This window comes from Caretta caretta, chromosome 6 (assembly GCF_965140235.1).
Source record: "Caretta caretta isolate rCarCar2 chromosome 6, rCarCar1.hap1, whole genome shotgun sequence".
Classification (NCBI taxonomy): Eukaryota; Metazoa; Chordata; order Testudines; family Cheloniidae; genus Caretta; species Caretta caretta.
In genome coordinates, this window is record NC_134211.1 from 5,033,991 (window position 1) to 5,061,198 (window position 27,208).

A 27,208-nucleotide genomic window follows, 5' to 3' on the forward strand; every position below is an offset into this window, starting at 1 on the left:
TTTCTGAGCGACCACATTTATTCTTAAGGTGAAAACATTACAGAGAAAACATATCAAAACAATACAAGAACCTACACGCACACTAAAAGCTTACCAGAGGCCACCCATCTGTTTTATGGGGCCCTAGCAGATCAAGCCCTTCCAACCCTTCTGCAAGGACTGGAGTCTGGCTTGGACAGAAGGTCCTGTCTGTTTGCTGGATCAGGAAGAAGGCCCTGAGTCTGTTTAAACTCAGGCTATTTATCCAAAAGCCCTTTCTTTGTCTGTTGGTCTCCGGAGAACCTATTTGAACCAGTACTTGTGAGCCTCCCCTGCGAGGTGGAACCTTGTGGGTGGGGTTACAACCTGGCTGGCTTGCCTTAATCAACAACCACTGATTTTAGTTCCTGGAGGAGCTGGGATAGCACTTTTCCCTGGAGTAGAACACAATCATACATAAGCCATTCATTGAAAACAATGGACCTTATACTTCTTGTCACCAGAGGCAAACCACCAGCCTGTGAACACACAAGTCAGACTACATGATCACAATGGTCTCTCCTGGCCTTAACGTTGATGATCCATGAAATTCCCATCTCATTCACTACATGCCATCCAGCCCAGGCATCGATTTCACCAGACAAATATATACTGCTAAGGATGGTGTTGAGATTGTTGATGCTCCAGGGTGCCCAACTTTTGCCTTCCAAGAATGTGGAAGTTGGAAAAAACGAGCGGTTGATGTCAGTGTGATTGCTCAGGTGAGAAAGATTATTGGCCATGGGAAGAAAAGCCCTATACCCCCGTCAAATTCAATGAATAGTTTCGGTTGGAAAAAAAATTGATTAGACTTTTTGAAACAGAAACAGGTGTTCTGATTTCAAATTTGACCAAATCAAAACCAACATGGAAAACACCTGAAATAGCTGAATAGACTAAAACAAACAAAAATGATTTCACGTTGACTCATAATGTTTCGGCCGCTTCTAAATTAATTATTTTCTATTCAACAACAGAAGGAAAGAAACTGTTTTCTGTTCAAATCGAACAGGTTTTTTTTTTGTTTGGATTTTTTGGTTCAGCCCCCAAGCCAGAAAATCCATCATTCGCTCTACTCTATTTGCAGTACCATGAGGCCTCCAGTCCCCCAGTGCTAATGTGACACCTTTGAGAGAGAGGCTTGTTGTCTGGAAAGTTTGTTCAATCAGTTCAGACCCCCTTGGCACTTACATAGATTGGGTTTTCCACTCTCTGGATACAAAACTGCAAAAGCACAGGGAGTCCTTTGGACTCCAGGTGTTCAGTCAGTGCAAAGTACTGATATTCCAGCTGGGAGGGTCGATGCAAAGTACTAGTCATTCTAGTTGACAGCAGCAAAGGTGGCATCAGAAATGGCTCACTCACATTTCCTTAGCTACAGACCACTGGAAATAACTGGGGACCTTAGAGGACTTTAGTCTCCCCAAACTGGGGGTCTGATTCTCAGCACACCCGCCCCACAGGAGAGATTTAATATCATTTCTGTACATTACCCTGCGATCAATGAATGCACTTGAGTTCTTTGGTAGTTGGATCTGTCCGGGTGGATACTTTTGCCTACGCAGACCCCCGTGGAAGTCTCAAAGGTGACTCCGAAGCACAGCAGACCAGACAGCTGAAGAAGTGGAGACTAAATAAGTGAGTAGCCAGCGGAGCATTTTCCATGAGGGAACCTTGACTTTGGAATTCACTCCCCCGAGTTCGGCTCAGGAAATAGAACCCAGGCAACCTGACTCCCAGCCCTGCCCCCTCACCAAACATTCAACCCCACTCGCCTTCCAGAGCCGGGAACGCTATCCAGGAATCCCAGCTCCCACACCCTAGCTGTTCTCATCATGAGACAAATATTCACCTTAGCACAATAAGCTGGGTGTGTTAAGAAGCAGAGGACCTTAACCCGTAACAGAGTCAGCCGGGTGATGGACTCTGGCTGTTGGGCTGGTCATTTGGAATTGGGAGGAGATCTTCAACCACATCCTGTCCCCGCACTAGAAGGTTGCTGCCCCCAAGGGACAATCTATATCCCCTCAAGCTCTTCCACTAGAGGTCTGTGCTTCTCCTTCAGTGCCTGGTAGAGCCGGTCCTTGCAGTCCTTGTCCCATTTAGGCACTAGCTCGTACAGCTTCCTCATCTTCTCCACGCTGGATCTCTCTGCTCTGATGCTCTGGATTTGCTCCAGGTCCAGAACGGGGCCATACAACGAATCCAGGATGCTATCCACTGCCATCACTCGCTGGATCAACTGTTCTCGGTGCTGGTTGACAAAATGCTCATCTAGGAAGGGGAGAGAGAGAAGGAACTGAGGTTTATCATGCTGTCTTTTAATAATCTTACATTTCCCAAATGAATGTCACCTTATTTAGTCTTGCAGCTAGATACAGAGGGACCTCTCACCCAGTGCTAACATGCAGCCATTTCTAGAGTGGGGTGCAACAGTTGGTAGCCACATAGCAGCACTGAGCAGAGATGCCTCTTCCAGCACTGAAGTGTAGCCACCTCTCTTGTGGATCTTGACAGCTGTTTAACAGCTGCACATTTATGCCACACAACCCACGGACTAGATGGGGTTTAACGCTCCGTTTTCTGGTCTTCTCACTGGAGGGCTCTGTCTGAGGGAAGAAATGGCCGTAGGTATAGAATCATAGAATCATAGAATATCAGGGTTGGAAGGGAGCTCAGGAGGTCATCTAGTCCAACCCCCTGCTCAAAAGCAGGACCCATACCCAATTAAATCATCCCAGCCAGGGCTTTGTCAAGCCTGACCTTAAAAACTTCTAAGGAAGGAGATTCCACCACCTCCCTAGGCAACGCATTCCAGTGTTTCACCACCCTCCTAGTGAAAAAGTTTTTCCTAATATCCAACCTAAACCTCCCCCACTGCAACTTGAGACCATTACTCCTTGTTCTGTCATCTGCTACCACTGAGAACAGTCTAGAGCCATCCTCTTTGGAACCCCCTTTCAGGTAGTTGAAAGCAGCTATCAAATCCCCCCTCATTCTTCTCTTCTGCAGGCTAAACAATCCCAGCTCCCTCAGCCTCTCCTCATAACTCATGTGTTCCAGACCCCTAATCATTTTTGTTGCCCTTCCCTGGACTCTCTCCAGGTACTGGAGCTGGAGTACATTTCTACTGACCTGTTTGAGTTTGGGCAGATGACACAGAAAGCGTCACATCCTCTGGAAGAGAGAGAGAAAAATGGGAAGTCAGACAGGAGATGGATCCAAAGAATCATAGACTTTAAGTTCAGAAGGGACCATTATGATCATCTAGTCTAGGGGTCTCAAACTCAAAGGACCATGAGGGCTACATGAGGACGAGTACATTGGCCCGAGGGCCGCACCACTGACCACCCCCACCCGCCCGCTGCCCTGGCCCTGCCCCCACTCCACCCCTTCCGTGAGGCCCTGCCCCTGCCCCACCTCTTCCCACCTCTTCCCTGCCCCCATTCCAATCCCTTCCCTGAAATCCCCACCCCAACTCCGTCCCCTCCCTGACCCCAGGGGGTGCAGGAGGGGTGCAGAGTGCGGCAGGGGGCTCAGGGCAGGGGGTCGGGGTGCCAGAGGGGTGTGGGGTGCAACAGGGGGCTCAGGGCAGGGGGTTCGGCTGCAGGATGGGTTCAGGGGGCGGGTCTGGCCCGGCGTGCACCAGGGGCAGGGCAGGCTCCCACCTGCCTGCCCTGCCCCACGCTGCTCTGGGAAGTGGCCGGGACCTGAGGGAGGGGCGGGGGCACAGGGATCTGCGTGTTGCCCTGGCCACTCCTCCAGGCACCTCCCCCGAAGCTCCCATAGGCCAGGAACGGGGAACCTGAGGCAGGGGGCTGGGGGGGCGGAGGTGCCACGGGGAGCTGGCGGGCCTCAGAAAATAACTCCACGGACCGCGTGTTTAAGACCCCTGGTCTAGTCTGACCTCCTGCACAACGCAGGCCACAGAATCTCACCCACCCACTCCTGTAACAAACCCCTAACCTATGTCTGAGCTATTGAAGTCCTCAAATCCTGGTTTAAAGACTTCAAAGTGCAGAGACTCCTCCAGCAAGTGACCCGTGCCCCATGCTACAGAGGAAGGTGAAAAACTAAGATCCTATTCCAAGGTTTTGAACTAGCTATCAGCAGAAGTAGATTGGGGCACCAGGCACAAACCTCTCCCCTTGCCGTGATCTCCTGCTGAGCTGAGCCTACCTGGTCTCACATGTGCCTCCCAGATGGGCCCCTTGTTGATTTTCTCTACCAAGCTGAACTCCAGTCCCCCCTGAATGTCCTTGGTGTAGATTTCCATAAACGACTGCAGACACTCTGCTTGGATGTTACAAAACTTCAGCTCCTGATTGAAAACAAATGAATTGCATTCAGGGCAACCCCCTCTTGAGCCAGCAAGGCTCAGAAAGGGGATAAGGTATGTTTGTTAGAGCAGGTCAAAGAAGATTTTTAAATTGCAAAAACATTCTCCAGCCAGTCCTGTGTTTGGGGAAACTGAGGCACAAAGTCCACACAGCAGACAATGGCAGAGCTGGGAATAGAACCCAGAGGTCCTGAGTCCAAATCTCCTTCTCCAACCCACTAGACCCCACTCCTCTTCCACAGCTGACAATAGAACCCACAAGTCTGGGCTCCCAGGGCCCCTGCTGTAACCCCATAGACCCTACTACCCCCTGGGCTGGGGAAAGAAGCCAGGAGTCCTGACTCTCAGGCTCCCCTGCTCTAAACAGTAGGCCTCACTCCTCTTCCAGAGCGGTGTTGACTAATATATGCTGGCTAGCATAAAAAAAATCATAATAATATGTATTATCCATACCATATATATTAGTATGCATTACACACCAATAACATTAGCACAAATATTGCAACGGTGATGTAGCCTAAACTGGTCTATACCATAATCGCGTTCACTTATGCTACGTGTCCCATAACACCTTGCAGTAGCTGAAGTAAGCATTTGGCACAAACAGATAGGAAACTTGTCAGGATCAAGATACCCTTGTTTTATGTCTTAATACAAGCTAGGGAAGGACCTTTACCGACCAGTACCTGGAATGCTATCCAAAACCAAGAAAAGGAAGGAACAAAAGAAGTTAGGGGACTGGAACAAACTGATGGGTTGGACTTTAGTGAGCTCTAAAGAGATGTGTAGCCTGTCAGATCATATAAACAATACCAGCTGAAATGTGTAACTTTGAGGAGCACATCTTCTGTGTCAGGTGAACGTAACATCGCTGCACAGACCTGCTCCTCGAAGACTGGGGTCGTACAGAGCCTTTTCCCTGTACCATACTAATAAGCCTGATTGACGTGGTTTATTTAGTCTCTTGAGTATATTTCATAGCGAAATAATGAACCAAGCCTGGTCAAGCAATTGACTAGACAAATTATCATCAACAGCTGGGACTAGATGGGAGTCCTGACTCACAGCGCGCCCTATTCTGACTCGTTATAACATAATCCCCTATTAGGTGCAGGAACAAAATCCAAGAGTTTTAACTCCCAGTCCTCCGCTCTAACCACTCCCCATCAGGACAGAGAACCAGGATGTTTTTCCGGCCTCTATGGAAGAAAAGAGGATCATCTCACTTACCTTGGGTGTCACCTCTATGTTTGATTGACTGGACACCACATAATGAGAATCAAAGGTCAGGGGCTTATGGGTCTGAAGAGATGTCGACACCAGCCTTGATGGGCACTTCTTTTCATAGTCATCAACGGCCTGTAACATACAAGCACCATCCTTTATTGGAGCTACACAGAGAAAACACAACAGCGGCTGCCAAGTTCCCTTTTCCCTCCCACACAGCTGCCCTCCGAAAGAAGGGTCTTTGTAACTAACACCGAGAAAAGCTGTATCTTGCATTAAGAGGGCAGACTCCTCTCGGGTAAAGGTTAGTTTTATAATGAACTGGGCGAATAGTTTGCATCCATTAATTTCATATATTATTAGGATTAACTATTTGTATTATTGTAGCACCCAGGAACCCCAAACATGGGCCAGGACCCCATTGTGCCAGGTGCTGTACAAAGACAATCCCTGTCCCAAGGAGCTCATTTCCCCTTGTGAACAGGGACACCACCCCCAGAACATGCCTTCATGGCACGGGGTGGCCCTGTAGGCACCCCACCTTCAGTTCCCTCTCTTCAAGAACTCCACTGCTTCTTCCTCGTGGCCACTAACACCCCTGCTTGGAGCTGGTTTATTGCACAGATTCATAGCTTCCAAGGCCACAAGGGATCACTTTGATCATCTAGTCTGACCTCCTGTGGCCTGCAATACACAGAACTGCCCTAAAATCATTCCTGTTTGAACTAGAACAGACAAGGTGGGTGAGGTAATATCTTTTACTGGACAAAAGATATGACCTCACCCGCCTGGTCTCTCTAGTATCCTGGGACCAACATGGCTACAACTACACTGCTTGACCGAGAGCAGATCTTTTAGATAAACATCACCCTCTCCATCCAGTGAGAAAGAATCCACTACAGCCCTTGGTAAGTTGTCCCAGGGGTTAGATACCCTCACGCTTAAACATTTACACATTACAGTCCCAACTCTGCTCTTCATGGCGCAGCCACTTCCAGCCCTTTTTAGCTAGAGTCTTTGCTGCCCCCAGGAAAAGATCCAAAACACTCCCTGGGCTGGTCTTCTCTGTGGCTTGGAGACACCAGCAGACAAACCTCTGGTTCACTCCCATGCCACTACCTTACCTACACCAGAGGCCTACTTGAGTCACATGACCCACATCATGAGTATCTTCATTTTCCCCATTTGGGGAGAGGCGCTGAGAGGGGGCTGAGATCCATCTCCTCTTAAAAGGCCAGCCACCCCAGGGCACACCTCTTTTTCTGATCAGAAATTTCCCACTGCAGATCATCATTTTCTCAGCAAACCATATGCAGAGGAACAAGAGCTTACTGGTGTGTCATAGTCTCTCCGATGGACAAAACTTCCTAACGGAGAGACCGGCTGCTCTCCTCCAGTATGTGCTTGCCAAACAGGTGCTCTTCCATGCCATTCTGGAACACTCCCAAGTGTGACCTGGGAACCTCTTGGTGCCAACTGGCAGAAGACACAGCAGGTGCATAGAGTTTTCCAGGAATCCTTTGGGTCAGATGTATGCCTATTTAGTTTACCAAGAGCCAGAAGCCCATTGGTCATCATAATCGTCAGGCAATGTATGCATGGACAATGCTTCAGGAATTAAGCATCTGTACTGAAAGTTCTCTTCTTAAGGTATGCGAGTTAAGGCAGGTCACCAGAAGGTAATAAACATACTCATGTCAGGTTTCTCTCTCTCTCTGTCTAGTCGGCTTCACAGTGGAGGCCTATGTGCATTACTGAGCCTGATGTTAATCAGAAATTGCAAATGCAGCAAGACAGGAAAGCTGAGGGGAAAAACAAAAAACAGCTGGGGGGGTAGACTGTTTACGAGTAAAGACAACAGATTTTGGGAGTATAAAGAGGGGTACAGAGGTACAGCATGGATCCTTCACTGAGGAGGGGAATGGTCAGGGTGTTTGGTCGTATAAAAGCAGGGTCACAGCCAAACTGGCAGGAGAATGCTGCGAAGACTTTGGGTGAGCTAAACTTCAACGGACAGCAAAGTATCTTGTTAATTAAGTCTAGGCTCTAGAAGGCAGGTGATGATTTTGCTTCACATGTAACCATCTGTCTCCAATACTTTTACTTGATACTTCTCAAATCTCTCTACTTTGCTAAATAAACTTGTACTCGTTTTCACTATGAACATATCTCAGCGCCGTGCATTAAGTGGAGCGGTGATCTGAGGTGGAACTGGTAAGCTGGTGCGTACTGCTTCTTTGGGAGCAGCAAATCTGAATACTGCAAGTGTTTCATTGGAACAGGGGCCGGACATTCCAGGAGAATGCTTGGAGGGCTCGAAGGGTGGAGTGTGCCTGTAGCTAACCTGCAGAGAGAGCGTGTGGCCCATGTAGGCCTGAAAGACAGTGCTTGTGTTGCTCGTGGAATTGGGGAGCTGACCCTGGCAGGCACAGACAAGACTTCCTCATGCTAAGGGCACATTGTAGTGAGATGCCTCACAAATCAGGGTACTCCCAGGAAGCCTGACACCCGGTTGATGAGATTGTCTCCCTGACGCCTGATAATCTTCACTTGCTCATCCGGGTATTCAGACACTGAGGAGTAGCAGGACATGTTCCCAGACTTCTCCAGCTGCAGCGAACCATGAAGGGCCTCCACTCTCTTCCCCCACTCACCCTGCTCTGGCTTCTTGATGGCTTGCAGCACAATTGGTTGTTCTGGCATTTCAGGAACTTTTCTGCATGCTCCCCCTGCTCATGGGACTGCTTCTTCAAGAACTGGGCTGTGGGCCTCTAGGCCATTTCATGACTATTAAAGTAGTAGGACATGGAAAGGTAGACATAGCCAACATACAGCTCCAGATTCTCCATGAGGACACCAGCAGCCTCACAGTCCACGCAGAAGTTCCACCACGCCTGGGACTCCGTTTCTGAACCTATAAGATTATACTACAAAGAATCAGCAAGAACTCCTGGATAACCCAGGCTGCTGAAACAAGAACACCAACCCAGAAGTCCACGTTTATTAATTTTTCATCATCATTTGCCATTAGACAGTTATCATTTTTAAAGCTCCTGAACTGGTTTATTTCAAAATCGGCTTGATGCTTCGGTCTCAGTGAGATCTACAGAACAAGCCAAGTTTGAAGTGTCTAGTTTAAGGTTATCTGAACACAATAAATCTGGGACCAAAACAGAAGGTGCATAAGCAACTTATATTTTTTCACTGATAATCTATTAGGTCATTTTCTGGGTGACGTAACAAAATATTATTAAAAATAATACCTAACTCTTATATAATGGTTTTCATCAGTAGATCTCAAAGTGCATTACACAGGGAAGTCTACATCATGATCCCCATTTTAAAAATACGGGGAAATTGAGGCACAGAGTGGGGAAGTGACTTGCCCAAGGTCAGCCAGCACACTAGTGTTAGAGCAGGAAATTGTTGGAGTGAAATGCACAGTGGCAGAAATTGGTCTTTAGAAACATGTTTCAGTGCACAGCTATCACACCAGTTGCATGCCTTGTGAATTATTCCATGCTCTCTGCTACAGGGTGGCTCACACCGCTTGTAGGTTGTAGCTGATTCTCAGTTACCTTGAACCGGGAGTGGTCGTTAGGGATGATGTAGAGGTGAAGAGTCGTCTTTGCCATCTTGAGTGCCCAGTAGAGCAGTACAATGGAGTGGATCAGAATTGGTGGTTTGGAGCGATTCCCCCAGACCACTCCATACAGGGAGAAGCTGGGGTTCTCCAGCACAGCATGGAATGGCCTCACTTGCATTGGCTTCTCCAGGGTCATCCCCTCCTCGATGAAATGGGCGATTTGCATCCGGGAGGTGTCAGCCCCTGTCAATAGGACACAAAGCAAACGATGCTCCATTAGCTTGTTGTGATTTCTTGCTGTCAGAGAGGCCACGTATCCACCTGAATTCTGCAAACACCTATTCCTGCCCCCTCTACGGACGCAGCTCTGGGGGCTGCTTGGATTCTGATGCTGGCGCCAAATGTCCCCCCTTCCCTCTGCTCGGTCTCACCCCGCTCCCTGGGAGCTCCCAGCCTGCTTCCTTAGTTCCTGCTAGCCTGGGTTTGTATTTACTCCTGGACAGCCAAGCAGCTGCTGTCCAGTGTAGCACGGTCCGTATGTACAGATCCCTGAAATGGGAGAAGAGCCCTGTAGAATCTACACTCCCAGGGCTAAATCAAAACTCACAGTCCAGTCATTTCTACTCCAATCTGCCTTGGTAAATGACTCAAAGATCTATGGATGAAAAGCCCCGTATTAATAGTGCTCAGTACCACATTCATGATCATGATCACAACCATGGTACTAGTCAAATTTGTTGCCATCAGTGTAAATAGGTTACAATAAAAATTAAAATTGTAACGATCAATATAATCCTGATTCAGACAGCAATTGTGACAGTGATCAGGCCTGAAATTTCAATTAAGATTGTGGCAATGACTATAATTGTAATTATAGCTGTCATTTCCGTTCAGATTGCAATAATTACTAAAATTCTGATTACAGTTGTTGTTTCAGTTAAGATTATAATTATGGGTGTGATTAAAATTCAAGTAAAAATTATTATTTGATTATAATTGTGATTGATTAGGACTGCAACTATGGTTGTAAATATGATTAACATAGCCATTGGGATTGCAGTAATATTTCTGATAGTAGGGTTACAACTGTGACCCTCGTCATGATAGCGATTATGCATTGTGATTAAAGGTGGGCGAAAAACATATATTTTAGTTTGTTGGAATTTTGAAAGTAAAAAAAAAATTGTTTCGGATGGAATGAAACATTTTGTTTCAGTTTCGACCATTTTTAAAGGATTTTGAACTTTTAAAAATAAAATGAAAGGAAATTTGGAAACAAACAAAAAAAAACACATGAAATACCAAAAAAAATTATTTTCAAAAATGTTAAAATAAATCATTTCAATTTTTTTCATAATTTTTTGTTTTGGGCTCCCCCCAGCACAAAAAAAAAATAATTCGGGGGGGAGGGACAAAGATTAGTGAAACTTTTTGGTGTTGCCAAATCTACAAAGGTTAATGCACAGAATTTTGCCGCTCTAGCTGTGAGGAATGGCCAATTAATATTAATACACCTATATTTGCGATAGGTATGATTGGGATTACAATTATTACTTTCCTACCTTGCCTCTGAAACACATGAAAAGAGGGAGGCGAACAGTTCTGTCTGGGGCACATGGTTTGGGCTCCACCTCCCAGTTCTCGTTAAGGTGTCAAGTTCAGTTATTGCCCTTGGCTACCGTACCTCTGAGACACAGGAAGTGCGGGAGGTGAATGGCTGCCACGGCCCCGGCCGGTTCTGCCTGGATGCTGAACAGAGGGCCAGCGATCATCCATTTAGGAGTGCTCCACACACTCAGATGCTGATCCCAGAAGCCGTATCTGTATTGGACAGTAACGGCTGCCCTCGCCTCAAACCCCAGTTCGGTTTCAGAGCAACGGAATGAGCCTGCCCCGGGGAGGTGAACCCTGCACAGTGCGGGGAGGGAAAAAATAAAAGAAAAGATGGAACCAGCCCACATTTCCTGGACTAACTCGGTTGCTCTCATAAGAACTGTAGCGAGGCAGAGTGGCCTCCCTCCAAGGCTGACAGGGGGAACCACTCCCCATCCTCTGGTGGGCAGAGCCAGGCCGGGCCGCCCCCTCATGCCAGAAACAGAGGGGCAGAACAGGAAGCATAAGAACCGGGGCCTCCAGCTCAGTTGGCCGGAGCCGGGGAAGGAGTCGGACTTGCTGCTGGGCCCGGGACCAGGGACCAAGCTGTGCCAACCCCTGCCCTTGGAGCAGGACGCTGAGGGAGGGAAAACTGCGGTGGCTGCCGTTGGCTGAATACCCTGAGGAGTCGCCAGGATTGCCACTGGAGGAATAACCCCAGGAGCCGCCGGAACTGCCGGCTGCCGAGTACCCCAAGGAGATTGAGGATCTGCAAGCAATTGAGCCCTACGAACAGGTAGGGGTAGGAAGTAGCCCAGGGAAATCAGACATTAGTCTGCAAAAAGAAAAGGAGGACTTGTGGCACCTTAGAGACTAAGAAATTTATTAGAGCATAAGCTTTCATGAGCTACAGCTCACTTCATTGGAAAGCTTAAGATCAAATAAATTTGTTAGTCTCTAAGGTGCCACAAGTCCTCCTTTTCTTTTTTGCGGATACAGACTAACATGGCTGCTACTCTGAAACCAGACATAAGTCTGGCTGTGTTGCTGAAACCACAGTCAGCATGTTTCAGTAGAACCCCTGCTGACCCACTGGAGGGACCACTCACCACTGGTAGGGTGCTGGACTGGGACCCGGTGCAGTAGAGTGGGCCCGGGTCCCCCTACTGCCAACCCCACCCCGGGGTGGCAGCCTACTCAATTTAGGCCGGATGGCTTGTCTGTGTTTACTGTAGATTGCTACTGCTCTGCTCCACCCAGAGGGCTTGAGCCTGATTGTTTGCTGTCTGCCCCAGCCAGGGAGCTGGGCTAAAAGACTGCCCGCTCTGCTGCCCTGCCAAAGGAGCCAGGCCCTAGACTCTTTTCTGACCCTTATCACACTAATCCCTTGTCAGTTGGCTATCGGCCGCTAGGTGGCATAGCAAGGCGGAGTGGCCTCCCTCCAAGGTTGACAAGGAGGAACCACTACAAGAACATAAGAACGGACATACTGGGCCAGACCAACGGTCCATCTAGCCTAGCGTCCTGTCTTCTGATAGTGACCTGTACCAGAGGCAATGAACAGAACAGGGGCAATTGCAAATGATCCATCCCATCACCCAGTCCCCGCTTTGGGCAGTTGGAGGTTTAGGGACATTCAGAGCAGGGCTGTGTCCCTGACTCTCTTGGCTAATAGCCATTGACAGACCTATCCTCCACAAAATTATCTGATTTTTTTTTACCCCAGTTATACTTTTGGGCTTCACAACATCCCCTGGCAACAAGTTCCACAGGTTGACTGTGCGTTGTGTGAAGAAGTTTCCTTTTGTTTGTTTGAAGCCTGCTGCCTATCACTTTCATTGAGTGACGCTTGGTTCTTGCGTTATGTAAAGGGGTAAATAACACTTTCACCACACCATTCAGGATTTTACAGACATCTATTATATCCCCACTTAGTCATCTCTTTTCTAAGGTGAACATGCCCAGTCTTCTTAATCTCTCCTCATATGGAAACTGTTCCAAACTCCCCATCATTTTCGTAGCCCTTTTCCATACCTTTTTGAATTCTAATATATCTTTTTTGACATGATGCAACAAGAACTGCATGCAATATTCAAGGTGTGGGCCTACCATGGATTTATATAGTGGCATTGTGATATTTTCTGTTTTATTATCTATTCCTTTCCCAATGGTTACTACCATTCAGTTAGCTTTTTTGACTGCCATAGCACACTGAGCAGATGTTTTCAGGGAACTACACACACTGACTTCAAGATCTCTTTCTTGAGTGGTAACAGCTGATTTAGACCCCTTCATTTTGTATGTATTGCTGGGATTATGTTTTCCAATGTGCATTGCTTTGCACTTATCAACATTGAATTTCATCTCTCATTTTGTCATCCAGTCAAGTGAGATCCCTTTGTAACTTCGCAGTCACCTTTGGACTTATCTTAAGTAATTTTGTATCATCTGCAAATTTTGCCACCTCACTGTTCACCCCCCCTTTTCCAGATCATTTATGAATATACTGAACAGTACAGGACCCAGTACAGATCCTTGTGGAACCCCACCATTTATCTCTCCATTGCGAAAACTGATCATTTATTCCTACTCTTTGTTTCCCGTCTTTTAACCAGTTACTGATCCATGAGAGCTCTTTCCCTGTTATCCCATGACTTCTTAATTTGCTCAAGAGCTTTTGGTGAGAGACCTTGTCTAAGGTTTTCTGAAAGTCCAAGAACACTATATTGACTGGATCATCGTTGTCCACGTGCTTGTTGACACCCTCAAAGAATTCTAACTGATTGGTGAGGCGTGATTCCCCATGTTGACTCTTCCCCAACATATCATGTTCATCTATGTATCTGATAATTCTGCTCTTTACTATAGTTTCAATCAATTTGCCTAGTACTGAAGTTAGGCTTACCAGCCTGTAATTGCCAGGATCACCTCTGGAGCCTTTTTTAGAAGTAGGTGTTACATTAGCTATCCTCTGATAGAGGCAGATTTTGGCGATAGATTACATATCACAGTTAGTAGTTCTGCAGTTTCATATTTGAGTTCCTTCAGAACTCTTGCATGAATACAGCCTGGTCCCAGTGACTTAATACTGCTTCGATTTCAGCTTGTTCTAAACCCTCTTCTATTGACACATCAATTTGGGACGGTATTTCAGATTTGTCACCCAAAAAGAACAGCTGTGAGGTGAGTGCCTCCCCCACATCCTCTGTAGTAAAAACCAATGCAAAGAATTCATTTAGCTTCTCTGCAACAGACTTGTCTTCCTTGAGTGCTCTTTTAGCACCTCGGTCGTCCAGGGACCCCACTGACGGTTTGGCAGGCTTCCTGCTTCTGATGTACTTAAAAACAATTTTGCTGTTAGAATTTGAAGAGCAACTAGCTAAGGACACAAAAACTTTCTTGGCCTGCTTTATTATACTTTTACACTTGACTTGCCAGACTTTTTAGTTTCCTCAGAAGGATTTAACTTCCAGATTTTAAAGGATGCCTTTTTGCCTCTAACCATCACTTTTACTCTGCTGTTTACAAATGGTGGCATTTTTGGTCCTCTGGGTTTTGTTTGTTTCTTTGTTTGGGGTTTTTTTATTTTTATTATTTGGGGGTATACATTTAGTTTGAGCCTCTATTATTGTGTTTTTAACATAGTCTCCATGCAACTTGTAGGCATTTTACCCTTATTCCTTTTAATTTAACAAGCTTCCTCATTTTTGTGTAGTTCCCCTTTTTGAAGTTAACTGCTAGTGTGGTGGGTTTCTCTGGCATTTCTCCCCCTACAAGGATGTTAAATTTAATTACATAATTATATTATGGTTGCTATTACCGAGCAGTTCAGCTATATTAGCCTCTTGGACCACATCCTGTGCGCCGCTTAGGACTTAATCAAGAATTGCCTCTCCCCCGGTCGGTCCCACGAAGCAGTCATTTACGGGGTCTAGAAATTTTATCTCAGCCTCCTGTGCTGAGGTGACGTACCCAGTCAGTAAGGGGGTAGTTGAAATCCCCCATTATTATTGCGTTTTCTGCCTTTGTAGCTTCTCTAATCTGCCTGAGCCTTTCACAATCACGGTCACCATTCCTGTGGTTATTGCCATGTATCCCTCGATAATTTCACTGCTTATTTAATTGACACACCGAAAGCCAGAAGAACCTTGTCTAGGTCACCGTTCCCTCGGGGGCAAATAAATGGGGTTTAGCGCCAGTGAGAATTTTATTATAAAATTCTCTAGTGTGGAGAAGGTCTCAGGTGCGATAGGAGCTGGCCTCTGCACACAGACAGAGACGCCTGCAGAGGGGGTGACTTCAACCTCCCAGCCCCAGTCCTCACCTGTACGTCTCCTGGTTCCCATCTGTGCCCCGAACAGTCTCAGGGTGTATTTCTTCTGGAGGATCCTAAAACACAGGAACTGGCATTAACTCAGCATCACTGGGGATTTCCCACTTCAGAGCTCTTGTGAGGAGGGAATCTTGTCTGCTGTAGCCTAGTATTCAGCTGGGAGCTGTTGCTGTGGCCTGGGACCCTTGCAGTGCATTTGGCAGAGAGGACTCAGTGATCAGCTGAATTCCAGCTCCACGGTCGGATGCTTCCCAGGTGACCAAGATGCCCCAGGTCACAACTACGATGCCTGGTTATCTTTAGCTAGTTGAGGTGGGATCCTCTCTGACAACTGTCAGGTGTGATCACACTCTGGATTGCAGGAAGAGAGGTTCTGTAGAGTCATGAATCGTCTCTCTAAGCTACCGGCTGCACTGAGGTGGGTGAGATAAACACCTCTGCCAGGAGAGATGGGACTACTCCGGATCGATTCAGTCATTCAATCCAGGGCTCAGCTATTCCCTTAGTTACATGAATATCTCCCACTGAAGCTAAGAAGAGCTGCATGTAAACAACTGATTTGGCCTCTGACCTGCATTTGGCCAGACTCCTGATGTAAAAACAGGCTCTGTTACAAATAGCACAGCAGACACCAAAAGATGAAGGGAAATGGTGTGTGCACTGCCCATTCTGATGATGCATTATGAGAGAGATCTGAAACCCAGCATTTAATAAATGCAACTGACATGATCCCTTTAGACGTGCTTGAAGGGGAGAGCGGGTTTCCAACCCCGCTCTCCCCAGTCTACATTCTGATCATCTAGCAGAGAAAGACACAATGAGATCCAGTGGCTGGAACCTGAAGCTGGACAAATTCAGACTATACGTAAGGCCACTGGAATAACTACTGACCTAGGGGGTGTGGTGAATTCTCCATCAACTGCAATCTTTCCCTCAAGACTGGATGTCTTCTAAAAGCTACACTTTAGTGCAAACAGAAGTTATGGGCTTGATGCAGGAATTACTGGGTTAGGGTCTCTGGCCTGGGTTATGCAGGAGGTCAGACTAGATGATCAGAATGGTCCTCTCTGGCCTTAAAAAAAATCTGTGAATCTATGATATTACAGGCTCAGGCTAAGTCTACACAGCAGCGGGGGCCTAAAAAGTAACACTGTGGCAACACAGGCTAGCCCGAATACAATCTCGCCCAAGATCCGCGGCCACATGACCATTTTGGGGCATGAGCTGAAGCAGAGCCAGTATGCGTCCGTCCACCAAGCTGAAAATCACACCGCCCAGCTGCTGTGTAGACGTACCCCAACAGACAGACACTGACAAAGGCACACGGGGAACACGTCTTCCTTGCAAAGACAAGGTGTTGTATTAACTTGGGTTAGCCGACAGGTAAAAACAGCGGCAAACACACAGTACCTCGGCTTTTAAATCAGGTTAGTAGCTCACGTTGAAGCCTACAGGGCAGCCAGGGTTGAACGTGAGCTGCTGATCTGAATCTAAAGCTGAATGGCCATATCTACGCTGCTATTTTAACCCGAGTTGAACGCTCTTTGTTCTGTGGTCCATGTCTGGAGCTCTACCGTAATACACCTAATAAATAACATACAGAGTCCAGCACAATGGGGTCCTGGTTCATAACCCCGGCTCCTACAGGCTACCGTAATACACCTAATAAATAACAGTAATTAAGAATTTCTGCCGTGAAGACATATCCTTAAATAGTTTCCAATTCCTCCATTTGCCATCACCTGACTGGCCCACCAGGCACAATCCCGCCTAAATAAACTTTCTCTGATCTAAACAGTGGAGGTGTTAGAATACCCCTGGCTCAGCTCCGAGGGTGAAATCACAGCCAGAAACCACAGAGAAGGGAAAGAGACTGACGGACAATGAGCAAGAGGAAAAAATTACACCTAATCCCTTACCTCCTCCCTGGGACACAGTTTGCATTTGTCCGTTCCCCAGCTGTCCCCAGTGGGATCCTCCTTCCTGCTTTGTTTTCCTGCAGCAGACAGGGAGATATTATTTCAAGTAACACATTCTGCAGGGGATTAGTTTTTCAGTGCCATTGGGGTTTTTTGGGGTTGGTGAAAAGCAAATGAGACCAGAGCAGAGGCAGATTCTGCAGCCTGGAGGATATTAAAAATTTAAAAAAAAAAAATGTAGGTAGAGATTAGCTAAACAAAGAGACAAAGGGAAAGGGAACAGGGGAGCGGGTGATGGAGGAGGGTGTGAGGAGCAGAGGTGAAAGCAAGCTGGTCCGGTCCGGTCCGGCATACCGGTCAAGAGCCAGTACACCGTGACGGGACCTGACCGGCTTCCCCAAGCTGGTGCTTTAAAGGGCCCGGGGCTCCCTGCAGCCGCCGGAACCCCTGGCCCTTTAAAGCGCTTCCAGAGCCGCTGGGGTAGCGGCGGCAGGGCTCCGGCGGTGATTTAAAGGGCCCGGAGCTCCGCTGCGGTAGCAGTGGCCACAGCTCAGGGCCCTTTAAATCGCCCCTGAGCTCCCAGCCGCCTCTGCAGCTGGTAGCTCTGGGGTGATTTAAAGGCCCCAGGGCTCCCAGGCACAGCCGGAGCCCTAAGGCCTTTAAATCTTGATTTAAAGGGCCCGGCCCCGCCTCTGCCGGTTGAGGCCACGCGCCCCTGCTCAGGACTCCGGAGTACCGGTAAGTCCTTTAAGTTACTTTCACCCCTGGTGAGGAGCAGATGTGGAGGGGAAGAGAGCGTGAGGGAGAGATCGGAACCAACAGCCAATCAGTGCAGGGAAGAAAGGCAGCCTGATGACGGTGCCAGCAATCAACAGATTAAATCCAGCGCGGCTAAAGGGGGACGTTGTGCGGATGGTCCACGCAGCAGGCCAAGGCAGCATCTGGATTCTATGCACTCAGGCCCCTCAAATTACCCCACTTCGCCCGGTCAATTTCAGCCTCACTCACCTGCAGCTTCGGCCTTGGAGCCAGTGAAGGAAAGATGCCTCTTCATGAAGGCAATCGCTGCGGAGTGTGGAATTACAGTATGAATAAATCAATATGAATATCTAACGCAGGTCCCTAGCACCTTTTGGCCCAGAGTGCTTCTCACAGGTAAGAACACAGGATTCATCTAGCCTAGTGTCCTCTGGCAGTGGCCAGCATCAGGTGCTTTGGAGGCAGGTGTAGGAACCCTGTAGTCACAGATGTTGGATAATCTGTCTCCCACATAGTCTCATCCTGGTCTCTAATAGAGACTGGCTTAAACCCTGAAGCAGGAGGCTCAATATCCCCTACAAAATATATATCATTAGGAATTATGCTAACTCGGGATATTCTTGTGATCCATATGAATAGATCTTAAATCCCTTCTTGAATCTTGTTAAATTCTTGGCCTCAGTGACTTCCTGTGGCAGTAAGTTCCACCAGCTAATTACACCTTATATGGAAAGGATTTCATTTCATCGGTTTTGAATTGGCCATCTTCCAATGTCATCGAATGGCCCCTTGTTCTTGTGTTAGGAGGAGAGGAGAACTGAAGCTCCTGATCTCTCTTCTCCATGCCCTTTGTTATTTTACATATTTTTATCATGTCCCCTCTTATTCATTCCTTTCTAATGTAACAATCCCAGTCTTTTCAATCTCTCTCCATAGGAGAGTTTTCCCAGCTCCCTGATCATTGTTATCACCTGCCTGTGACCCCCCCTCTACTCCTGCAATATCCCTTTGGAGATGGGGTGCCCAGGACTGCACAAAGTATCCCCAGTGAGGCCACACCATTGATTTATATAAAGGCATTATGAATCTGGCTAAATCTGGAGCCACCCCACTGAAGTCAATTGGGTTAGGGAGAGATTCTGATCTCAGCAACCCTGGTGTAAATCCAGAGGGACTCGGCTGAAATTAATGAGGTTAGGGGCAGCTTCTGATCTCACTTATCCTGGTGTAAATCCAGAATAACTATCTTGATCTCACTGGAGCCAAAGCCAGATTTACACTGGGGTAACGGAGATCAGAAGCTGACCTGAAGTGTTTATTTCCTGTGAGGGTCTCTCACCAACCTGTTACAGTAAGAAAAAAGAAAGTGAACATGCAGTAAAACCGTATTCCAGATGAGGCCAGTCTATATGTATATGTGAAGGAACTATGATTCTTGTGCATGCAGAAAATATTATTCACCCATACACTGAAACGTAGCCACCTCTGGGGTGGGGCATATCAGCTGGATAGCAGCCATTCCACACAGAGATCATCCACCCAACACTGAAATGCTCTTTAAGTTGCATGTTTTGTAAGGAAAAGGGGAATGAAATTTAGCACCTACTCCAGGAAGCCAACCCCAGGTTTTGCTTTCCTCTATCAACCCTGTAGCCTATAAGGCTACCTTGCTTGCCTGTATCTCCTTTCTTATAGTTTTGATTGTTTGTTTTATTATAATAAGTTTATAGATGTATATTAAAGTAGTTTGGCTGTAACACAAGAGACCTACAGGCCACACCCTATATGTTATGCGAAGGCAAAGTTAGGTCCCAGACATATGTATGCTTTCACCTAGATAGATAATGATAAGTTAAAGCATAAGGTCCATATATGGTAGCGACCTTTAACTTAGATAGATAAAGGATGCGTTGAAGCAGGGGGGCATAGGGGCTTTCCGAAGTTCATGCCCTCTGTAAACAGGTACACCACAAGGAAAGAACCGAAATAACCAGGAGAACAAAAATAACAAAGGTGTGAATGATCTAATGTCATTAATATGTACGTAAATGTCATCAATACGTACACACATATCAGCCCATGGAGTAAGTGTACCCCAACATTTTGGTGGGTGAGGAAACTAAGTTTGGACATAGGAGGGCTCAAGCACCCATGTCCTATAAAAGGGATGACACACCATGCTACAATACACCATTATCTAATATAATCTAAGTGTCTACGAATCTAAGCTTCAGGCATCTTTCTTAGTTTATTAGTCTGTTAGTTAAGTGAAATTCTAAGTCAGCTTCAATAGCTCTTAAAAGAAGGTGGAGCTAAGATCTGCACCTCCCACTCAAAAGAATTGAAGAACCCGAGGCGAGGCTGGTCCTTGGTCTCTTATAACCAGGTCATCCAGGAATGGTGTGAGTATATTAATCAAAAATTTTATAGTATATAATATCATATGTATATTTAAAATAATAGTATCACATTTGTAACTCTGGTTATTTTACCATTTGATTACTATTTGATTATAATTCCTTTTTATCTCAGTAAAAGTCTTTAAGACTATATTGGTCTCGGTGTGAGCGTCTTGTCATGCCCCCGAGGGTCCTGTGCATATTTTGTGTAGCCAGATTCTGGGACAAGAACCTTGTTATCTTCTGATCAGATTGATTAGCGAGCCTATAACCCATACTATCCAAATTAATAATATTAACCTCCTAAAATCAGACAACAACCCCCATGTGGGCCCTCCCTGAGGGGAAAAATCAAACAGGCCCAAACCCCCGCAATGACTTAGGTCCAACATACAGCCCTGAGGCTGTCACAGTCCATCACAGCAGTGAATTTCCCCCAGGGCCCCTGTCATCACCCTGAGCGATTCTCAACTCACCAGATGCTAGTGTCCCTCCTTCACCAGGGGGAATCTCATCGCCTGAATGCATGAAGTGGCTCTTTGGTCCTAAAGATAAGAGAGAGAAGAGGAGTTCTCTATGGAGAGGTACTAGAGAGTTGGCTTCCCAGATCAGGGAGAGCGCACTAACCCTGGAGTAAGAAAAGGAGTACTTGTGGCACCTTAGAGACGAACAAATTTATTAGAGCATAAGCTTTCATGAGCTACAGCTCACTTCATCGGATGCATACAGTAAATAAATTTGTTCGTCTCTAAGGTGCCACAAGTACTCCTTTTCTTTTTGCGGATACAGATTAACACGGCTGCTACTCTGTAACCCTGGAGTGACGCTCTTCTAGCCCCCCGACACCCAGACAGACAGAGAGGGAGACAGCCAAAGATTAGCATTACATGACAGACACACAGCTCTGTAAGATACTCCGGTACCTCCACCATGAGCTTGGGATAAAGAGATACAACAGACCACAGGGCCAGATTTTCGTGTGCTCAGCACAACTCACCTGAATCTCCTGCTTTAGTGCAAGTGGATGGCTTCTGCGCTTGTTGTGGGTGGCTGGAAGCTGTGGGAGAGACTTAGGAGAGAGTGAACTTGAAAGGTAAAAACAGGCCAGGACTAGAGATGGATAAAAAATTTTCATATGACTTTTTGTCAGCCCCCCAAAAAATATATATATATTCAGCTTCAGGCCACACCAAAATGTTCTGTGAATTGGTATCAGTTTGGCTGACTTGTTCATTTAGAAAAAAAACCTTTAAAAAGAAACTCCAAAGAAATCTGAAATATTTCACGTTGACATATTGGAAACATTTTGATTTTTCACTTCAAAACAAAACTTTTTGTTTCCAGCGTCCTTTAATTTTTTTTTTTTTAAGCAATCAAAAAACGCTTTAAAACAGCCAAAAGTGAAACAAAGTTTCAAGTCAAAACAAACCTAAAATGAACATTTTTACATTTTTGGGGTTGCCATTAATGTATTAAATTTTCAGTTTGATGCAAAAGGAATCCCCCAGCCCCGATTTTTCAGAATTTTTCAGCAACCTCCCCCCCACCCAAAAAAAACTATTTTTCCACACAGGACCAGAATAACCTGAGATCTTTAGGAACAACACTAGATCAAGTCTACCCCTAGTAGTTGGTTTATATCAGTTATGTTTCCAAGGCTCTGCAAGGAGAAAGAAGGGAAACTTCCTTGCTGCCTGGTGCTGTCAAATCAGTTCTCCATTCACATGGATAATAGCTGTTTACCCTGCTGATGATGATACAGCAGATAGTTTCTCAAAAAGAAAAGGAGGACTTGTGGCACCTTAGAAAGTAACAAATTTATTTGAGCATAAGCTTTCCTGAGCTACAGCTAACTTCATCTGTCACCTGAGCAGAGGTGTCAATTACAACACAAAGCAAGAGGGGGCACTTCAAGCTTTAAGAGCAGAAGGAAACAAAAGCTTAAGATAAGGAGGAATGAGCTAAAGGAAGGAATCTTTAAAACATTTGCAAAAAGAAAAGGAGTACTTGTGGCACCTAACAAATTAATTTGAGCATAAGATTTTGTGAGCTGCAGCTCACTGTGGTCATATAATTTTGGCAGGCTATACTCTAGTTCCATTGACCCTCAGCCCCCACAATCCACTAGACCAGTAGCTTCCCTTTACTAAATTCCACTCGGATTCGTCTGAATAAGGACTGAGCAAAATGAGAGTTAGAGTGTCAGCCACTGAGAACTGAAATCTCACTTGTATAACATTTGCTACAAAAGAGGAAATACTCCTATACATGCAGGCAGGGTGGATAAAAATCAATGATTTTAAAAAAATAAAATTTAAAAAAATCGGATGTTTTTGATAAAGGGCTTTCTGAAGAAAAAACCTATCTAAAGATAGTTTTAATTGAAATATCTTTGAGCTATAATGTATCTTATCATGGAATAGGGATTATAAATTTTTATTTTATAGTATGAGACAATATATTCATATAATGTTTTAGAAAAGTTTTGTAAATGAGTTCCAATAGTTCATGGATTAGGGACCCAATATTATGGGATTCCACAGGCTTCTGTAGAGATTATTTAGGTTACTCTTTCTATCTACCCACTGAGACTCAGTGCTCAGTCTGGAAGATACCGTCAGAGATGCTTAGTTTTGCAGTTCTCAAACTGTGGATTTGCATATCCAGGGGTAACATGCTTGTTAATGGCAAAAATGTTTTTAAATAAATAAATATATAGAGGTGAGAAATAACAGACCTCAACTCTATTGTCCCTCTGCAAATTTGTGTACACACAGTCAATCCCTTACCTCTCTCTAAAAGTGCAAAGTTTCAAAAAGTTCAATGAATAGAAGATTGTTGGGGGCAGAATAGATCTGGACAAGGAGAAGAAGTCTGGAGAGAAATGTGAGAAGCGAGGGACATATGCTTGTTTTGTTAAAATATTATATGTCTGATGTTGAAGAAAAAAATCCAGAATACTTAACTTTGTTGTTTTAGTTAAATAAAACAATTTAAATGTCTGTCTGATGGTGTTCTCCTCCTAATACAGCATGGCAAAAAAATCCTCCAAATATTGATTAACCTGTTGAATTGGAGATAGTTCACCTCCCAATGACTTCATAAATATCTGCTTCAATTACCTTTGGTAAATGAAATAACCAAACAATCATTCATTTTCTCATATGGCTGTAAAACTCATCTGAAAAGTTTTCAAAATAAATCACTTAAAAAATGTACAGTGTGTACCTTCTAAAAATGAAACCTACACCTATCTCTGAGTTGTGAAGAATATGTATTAAGGTTATAACAACCAACCAGAATGCACTTTTGTGTAGAAAGCCATGATTAAATGGAGTCTTCCTGACTAGTGATTTAAATCAATTTGATTTAAATCAAATCCACCCTTCATGCAGGGCCCCTATCCTGATAAGATGGCAGGCTGGTTTTGTGGTTAAGGAACTAGCAAAGGGCCCACGAAATCTGGGTTACATTTGCAGTTTGGCCACAGACCCATGTGACATTTGGGGAAAGTCACTGACTGTCTGGGCCTCTGATCCCCATTATTAACCTCCCATTGTCTGCCCTGTCTGTTTAGATAGGAAATTCTCTGGGGCAGGGACTGTCTCTCAGCGTGTCTGTCCAGGGCCCGGCACAACTGCCCCGCCCCCAATCTCCATCAGGGTTTGGGCAGCACCCCTGCTCTCAAGTGAATAACCCATACTCACAAGCATCATGGGAAAGTGGAATTCTGGAACAGGCAGAAGAAGGCTGGATCATGGGAGCTGTTACTCATTTGACCTTTCCATCCACAGCTCTCCCACTCTCTGCCCTTACGCAGACAAGTTCTCCCATAAGGCCATGCAAAAAAAAAGTCAGCCAGGCCCAGGGCACTCTGGAATCACAGGTGCCAACTTTTACGCAGTAAATAAGCATCCCGACTTTCACAATAAGCCAAAAATCAAGCTAATCCCATTTCAAAACAAGGCCAAAACAAGCCAATCCCTAAGAACCCCAACACTCTATGTGACTAGATCCCCCCAGGGTGCAGTCTGAGACTGGGGTGGGCCCACTGTGCACCCCGACTCTCTCCCCCCCTTGCTCCTGCTTGCTGGGAGCCAATCAAAAAAGAAGAAGCCACAAGCAACAAGTTACAAGCCAAAAACCAGCTAACAAGCAACTCACCAGCCAATTAAGCCAAAAACAAGCCAAATTTCTGCATTTTTTTTTTGTGTGGGTTTGGCATGTCTGTCTGGGATGCTTGCCCATAAACCACTGCACCTGGGCCCACGGGGGCCTATCAGCTAACCCTGTAGAAGATGTATGTGCATGTGTTGTAACTCAAGTGAAGAGCAATCGAGACAGCTCTCGATTTACCTTTCCGGAGTCTGGCTTCAACATCTTCCAGGACTTTCAGAAACACTTTTGAGTCCCCTCTGCAGTGTCTGAGCAGCAGGTCGGTTAGGGCTGCTGGGTCAGCTGGTGTTACGGGGATGGGCTCAGATCCCCTCTCCAGCAGGACTTCACTCAGCTTATCCTTGAACCCCTCCAACTCCTCCTTGCCCAGGGCTTTCAGCTTCCTCAGCAGATCACTTCTCCCAGGGGCCTCCATGCAGCTTCCTGGTCAGCAGAGAGAGTCAGGAAACTGCAGTTCAGTGCTGAGTGCCACGGGAAGCAAAGAGATTGTTGCCCCCTGAGAAGTGGGAAGGACTCAGGCTGCAGGAGACCGCCCCATTACACCACACACCCTCCAACACTTCCTGATTCCTGCTCTTTTAGTGAGATCACCCTGTCCAATCAGGGTGCTGGTTAGGTGGCAATTTCGCCTCTGTATTGCCTGTCACTGTACTCACATCTGACATCCCCTGTCCAGAGATCAGTGTGGTGTTTCTCTCTCTCTCTCTCCCAAATATGCCTGGTTTGGATCACGGCTGTTTAACTGACTGTGCCGTTATAGATACGGGGATTTAATCAGCAGACTGTGGGACACATTCTAACCTCAGCGGAGGATTCACTCTGGATTTACACCAGGATCACTGAGATCAGAATCCAGCCCTGACTGTACTGACTGCATTAGAGTCACTCTGGATCCGCAGCTGGGTAACTGAAACCATAATCAGGTCGTGACTATTACCTTTAGTGGAGTCACTCCAGATTTACACTGGAGTAACTGAGATCAGAATCGGGCCCTGCTTCCATTGACTTCAGCGGGGTCGCTCTGGATTTACACCAGGGTCACTGAGATCAGATTCGTGACAACTGCATATTTTTTAAGCACTCTGCATAAGTTACCGAGTTAATTGGCCCACACTACACCCCTTTGAGGTAGATCAATATCATTAACCTCATTTTGCAAATGGGGAAACTGAGGTAGAGAGAGAGGGGAAGTTACTGCACGTCAGTAACAGAGCTGGTCTTCGAACCCAAGAAGTCCTGCTTCCTAGCACCACATTTGTCTCTGTTTTGGAGAACTTTTAAAAACGATGGGCCACCCCACCAGCTCTGTTGCGGTCTCTGTCGCTGAGCACTAAGCTACACTCGGGGAGACACTGGAGAGAATTAGCTAGTGTGTGGATTCACAGGGTGCAATGGTGGGGGGGTGTTGTAAGGCACTGAAAGAGTTAACTATACTAACTCAGTACCAGGCTGCCTGTAATAAAGCTCTGAGCTCTGTGCCCCTTGTTCCTGCCTGCGCCAGGAACTGAATGGACCCCATCTCTCCAGACAGAGAGAGGCAATGGAAAAGGAATAAAGGAGGAGAGATGAAGTGAGAGTCCTCTGCAGTGTGAGGGTTTGTGGTCCTCACCTTTGAGCACCCAAGCAGCCCCCAGAAAAGGCTGAGCAGGAAGAAGACAGAGGAAGGCCCAGATCCGCAAAGGTTTGAGGCACCTAATTCCCACTGATTGTAACCAAGCACGTGGGAGTTTAGCACCTTTGAGAATCTGGGATGAAATCCCCCTCCAGCTTGAATAGGGAGACAAAATAAGTCCCTTGGGACATGCCTCTGCAGTGAAACAGGGCTGCAAACCCAAAGCCAGAAACAGCCGCATTTTGGAGATTGGGGAAAGGGCTGTGCGGGGCGAGAGAAGCCACCGCTGCCTGAAAGGAAGACCTAGCAGTGGGAGGGGAATTAAAGCAGAGAGCTTGTAACTGGAGAGTTGTAGGGCAGTGGTTAGTCAGTGTTTCCCATAACATCTCTAGAAAGTCGGGTATTTTTGAACAGTTTCTTGTTGCATCAGGAATGCCTAACAAGAGAGGAATTGCAAGCTATCTGTAGGGGCACCATTTGGGGTACAGGCGGGCGACTTTCATACAGGAGGTATGAGCCCAGTCAGAGCTCCTAACTGCAGCATGGGCGTTAACGTGAATTCTGCAGAGGACAGGTGCTCCAGGGGCAGGGAGTCAGTATTTTGTTTCCAAACAGAGGCAGGGTGATTTAAGATCAGAAAGGGCTGGTAATTGCCTGTAAAACAGGAATCCCTCTGCAAGGGGTGGGGATGTTGGAGAGAGAATGCAGGGGACTCAGAAGAGCCAAGGTTATTGTTAGGGGGCTTATTCCTTCACCCACTTACTTCCCTGGTCCTTCTCGCATGAACAGAGAGCAACAATACCCGAAGTCCAAAGGTGCAAACAATTCGATGTTTATTGGGGTGAACTTCCAGCAAGCATGATTCCAGTTTCCTTCCTTAGTATCCTCCTTCCCAGCTCTGACACCACAGAGCCTTACACCTGTGTCCCTGTTCCCATTCCTACCCTTAGCCAAACATGATTCCAACTTCCTTACTCCCATTCCCTGTTCCCATTTCCCCCTTTAGCAAAACATGATTCCAACTTCCTTACTCCCATTCCCTGTTCCCATTTCCCCCTTTAGCAAAACATGATTCCAACTTCCTTACTCCCATTCCCTGTTCCCATTTCCCCCTTTAGCAAAACATGATTCCAATTTTCTTACCCCCATTCCCTGTTCCCATCTCACACACCCACATGCCCACCCCCACCCACACCCCGTCACTTCCTCATTGACTACAGATTATATAGTAAAACTTGAGTTCTGCT

General features: G+C 46.3%; 1 protein-coding gene across 3 annotated transcripts; it reads right to left on the reverse strand.

The window, feature by feature from the left end:
* LOC125638256 (NACHT, LRR and PYD domains-containing protein 1b allele 2-like) lies at positions 1-24,842 on the reverse strand. 3 transcript variants are annotated; one of them, XM_048853776.2, is made up of 12 exons: positions 24,530-24,842; positions 21,171-21,230; positions 20,650-20,718; positions 18,024-18,080; positions 17,016-17,092; positions 15,088-15,152; positions 10,855-11,078; positions 9,163-9,413; positions 5,588-5,716; positions 4,198-4,339; positions 3,154-3,195; positions 1-2,292 (listed from the first exon to the last, which is right to left on the reverse strand). In XM_048853776.2, exons 1-12 carry the CDS (start codon positions 24,762-24,764, stop codon positions 2,036-2,038), a joined length of 1,608 nt encoding a protein of 535 aa, XP_048709733.2. In that variant the 5' UTR covers positions 24,765-24,842; the 3' UTR covers positions 1-2,035. The 3 variants fall into 3 exon arrangements, with proteins under 3 accessions (XP_048709733.2, XP_048709732.2, XP_048709734.2); XM_048853775.2 differs by having other exon boundaries at positions 21,171-21,242; XM_048853777.2 differs by lacking the exon at positions 18,024-18,080 and having other exon boundaries at positions 21,171-21,242.
* Between the last annotated feature and the right edge of the window lie 2,366 nt (positions 24,843-27,208).

Coding starts and splice junctions, on each gene's coding strand:
- LOC125638256 (XM_048853775.2), bottom strand. CDS start 24,764: ATGGAGGCCCCTGGGAGAAGTGATCTGCTGAGGAAGCTGAAAGCCCTG. Junction 21,243..24,529: donor TGAAGCCAGACTCCGGAAAG/GTAAATCGAGAG, acceptor CTCTCTCCTAAG/TCTCTCCCACAGCTTCCAGC. Junction 15,153..17,015: donor AACTGTGTCCCAGGGAGGAG/GTAAGGGATTAG, acceptor CCTGTGTTTTAG/GATCCTCCAGAAGAAATACA.